The sequence below is a fragment of the Mustela lutreola genome, chromosome 7, assembly GCF_030435805.1.
Source record: "Mustela lutreola isolate mMusLut2 chromosome 7, mMusLut2.pri, whole genome shotgun sequence".
In the NCBI taxonomy this organism is placed as follows: Eukaryota; Metazoa; Chordata; class Mammalia; order Carnivora; family Mustelidae; genus Mustela; species Mustela lutreola.
Window position 1 is genome coordinate 131,130,462 of NC_081296.1, and position 1,787 is coordinate 131,132,248.

Sequence of the window (1,787 nt, forward strand, 5' to 3'; positions counted from 1 at the left end):
GAGAGAGCAAGAGAAAGAACAGGAGCAGGGGGAGCGGGAGAGGGAGAAGCAGGTTTCCTGCTCGGCAGAAAGCCTGATGAGGGGCTTGATCCCAGAACCCTGGGATCATAATCTGAGCCAAAGACAGACATTTAATGGCTGAGCAACCCAGGTACCCCAAAGTCTCCTTTTTAAATAGAGTAAATAAAATCTCACGCCACAGATTAGAATTTATAAAGATTAAGGGATGATGGATATGGTCATCTATCGTTCCTTGGCTCTGCTTGCTAGCTTTTAAAATAATCCAGTAAACTAGATTTCTTTTTCAGTAAATTGAATTTTGTATAATTCTATGGATAAGTTAATATGTACCTAGTAGTTAATTAAATATATATATTTTTTTTCAGTGATATTTCCATTTATTTTACTTTTAGTAATAAAAAATTGTTTCTATCTCATACATGATTGAACACATATTTTGCTTTAGAATTAAAAGTCACAATTGAAGAAACAATGGTTTATTTTTCTAATGAAATTACCAAGCTGCTGAATCTTAAGGCCTCAACAAATGTTGCATCTTATTATTTTCATTGAACAATAAGACCTTCTATTTTGATTATTCTCAGTAAACAGCAATTTTGTTTCTCCAGTTGTTTCTATTTGCCAAAGTCATGACTGATGGTTTAATAGGGTGGCTGCTGCTTTCCTGGGATTCTATCAAGATGAATCCTCACTTCCATCGCAACCGCTGCTGCCAGTCTTTCATCAAAAGTCCATCCATCAGGACTTCTCTATCGTGGTTGGCCAAGAAGTCCTGCTTTGGCTGCCAGGGCTTCATTCTGCTGAATATGATACTCCTGAAATCTCATGGATATTCTCTGTGTCATTTTTAAATATTTCTGTAAGCAGTGTTCTGAACAGGTGGTCTCTTCGGGTTTCACTTCTCTAGTTGTGAAGTCTTTAACGCAATCCAAAAAGCAGGTTTCTGTAAGTTTATTGTAGGTTCCAAGAAACTCCTTAAACTGTTTTATCTGATCAGATTCTGGTATTTGTTTAGCCATATTCTAAAGGTATGTTTATTAGTCACCTTTTCTGATGCATGAGTTTCCTTTTGTTCGGAAAATTAGTTGTCCAACCTTTGCTTGAATGTCTCCAATGACTGATTTCTTACTTGAGCACAAGCTCTCGCATCCGACACCAGTGCGAGGTTGGGGGGCTGCGCTGCCAGTCGATTCTAGGGGCAGAGAGTCTGGGTCAGGGAGTTAAAATATATTTTTATGTGCTACTTCACTGAATCCTCAATCCCATGGCAATAGCCAGAATTATACAAGTAAGCAAACCATTGTTAATACTCTCCATTACAGATTAGGGATTGTTCAACTTTTTCTAATAGTGTGGAGAGGCTTAGTAAGAAATGAACCAAGAATTAGAGAGATTGTATAGGATAGAAATCAATGGTACTTTTGAGTGATGGGGTTGGGGTGGGTGTAAGGATTTAAAAACTTGTTCAGAGTGAACTAAGACAGGAATGACAGATGAAACAATTGAAGGAGCTGGTATAGATAAGCCATTCATGGAGCTCTTCTTTAAAGGAGAGCAGAGTAATTTCAGAGAGCAGATAGAAGACATGGAAACGAAGAAAGGGAATATTATTGCATCTTTGAATGCTGATGGAAGTAATAAAGTAGAGGGAAAATGGACTGGCAATACAGAAGGTGGAAGAAATAGCTGGAAAACCCTGGGAGAAGTAGATTTTAGTTAGATTATGAGTTTTCATTGCATATGTGGCAATTGCATTGCAATTCATG

General features: G+C 37.7%; 1 protein-coding gene across 1 annotated transcript; it reads right to left on the reverse strand.

The window, feature by feature from the left end:
* Positions 1-489: 489 nt before the first annotated feature.
* Positions 490-1,233, reverse strand: LOC131835380 (mitochondrial import inner membrane translocase subunit Tim9-like). The gene is made up of 2 exons (XM_059179705.1): positions 1,151-1,233; positions 490-1,066 (listed from the first exon to the last, which is right to left on the reverse strand). Exon 2 carries the CDS (start codon positions 1,038-1,040, stop codon positions 771-773), a length of 270 nt encoding a protein of 89 aa, XP_059035688.1. The 5' UTR covers positions 1,041-1,066; positions 1,151-1,233; the 3' UTR covers positions 490-770.
* Positions 1,234-1,787: the final 554 nt, after the last annotated feature.

What these genes read in the sequence shown, in the direction of transcription:
- LOC131835380 (XM_059179705.1), bottom strand. Translation starts at nt 1,040, where the DNA reads ATGGCTAAACAAATACCAGAATCTGATCAGATAAAACAGTTTAAGGAG.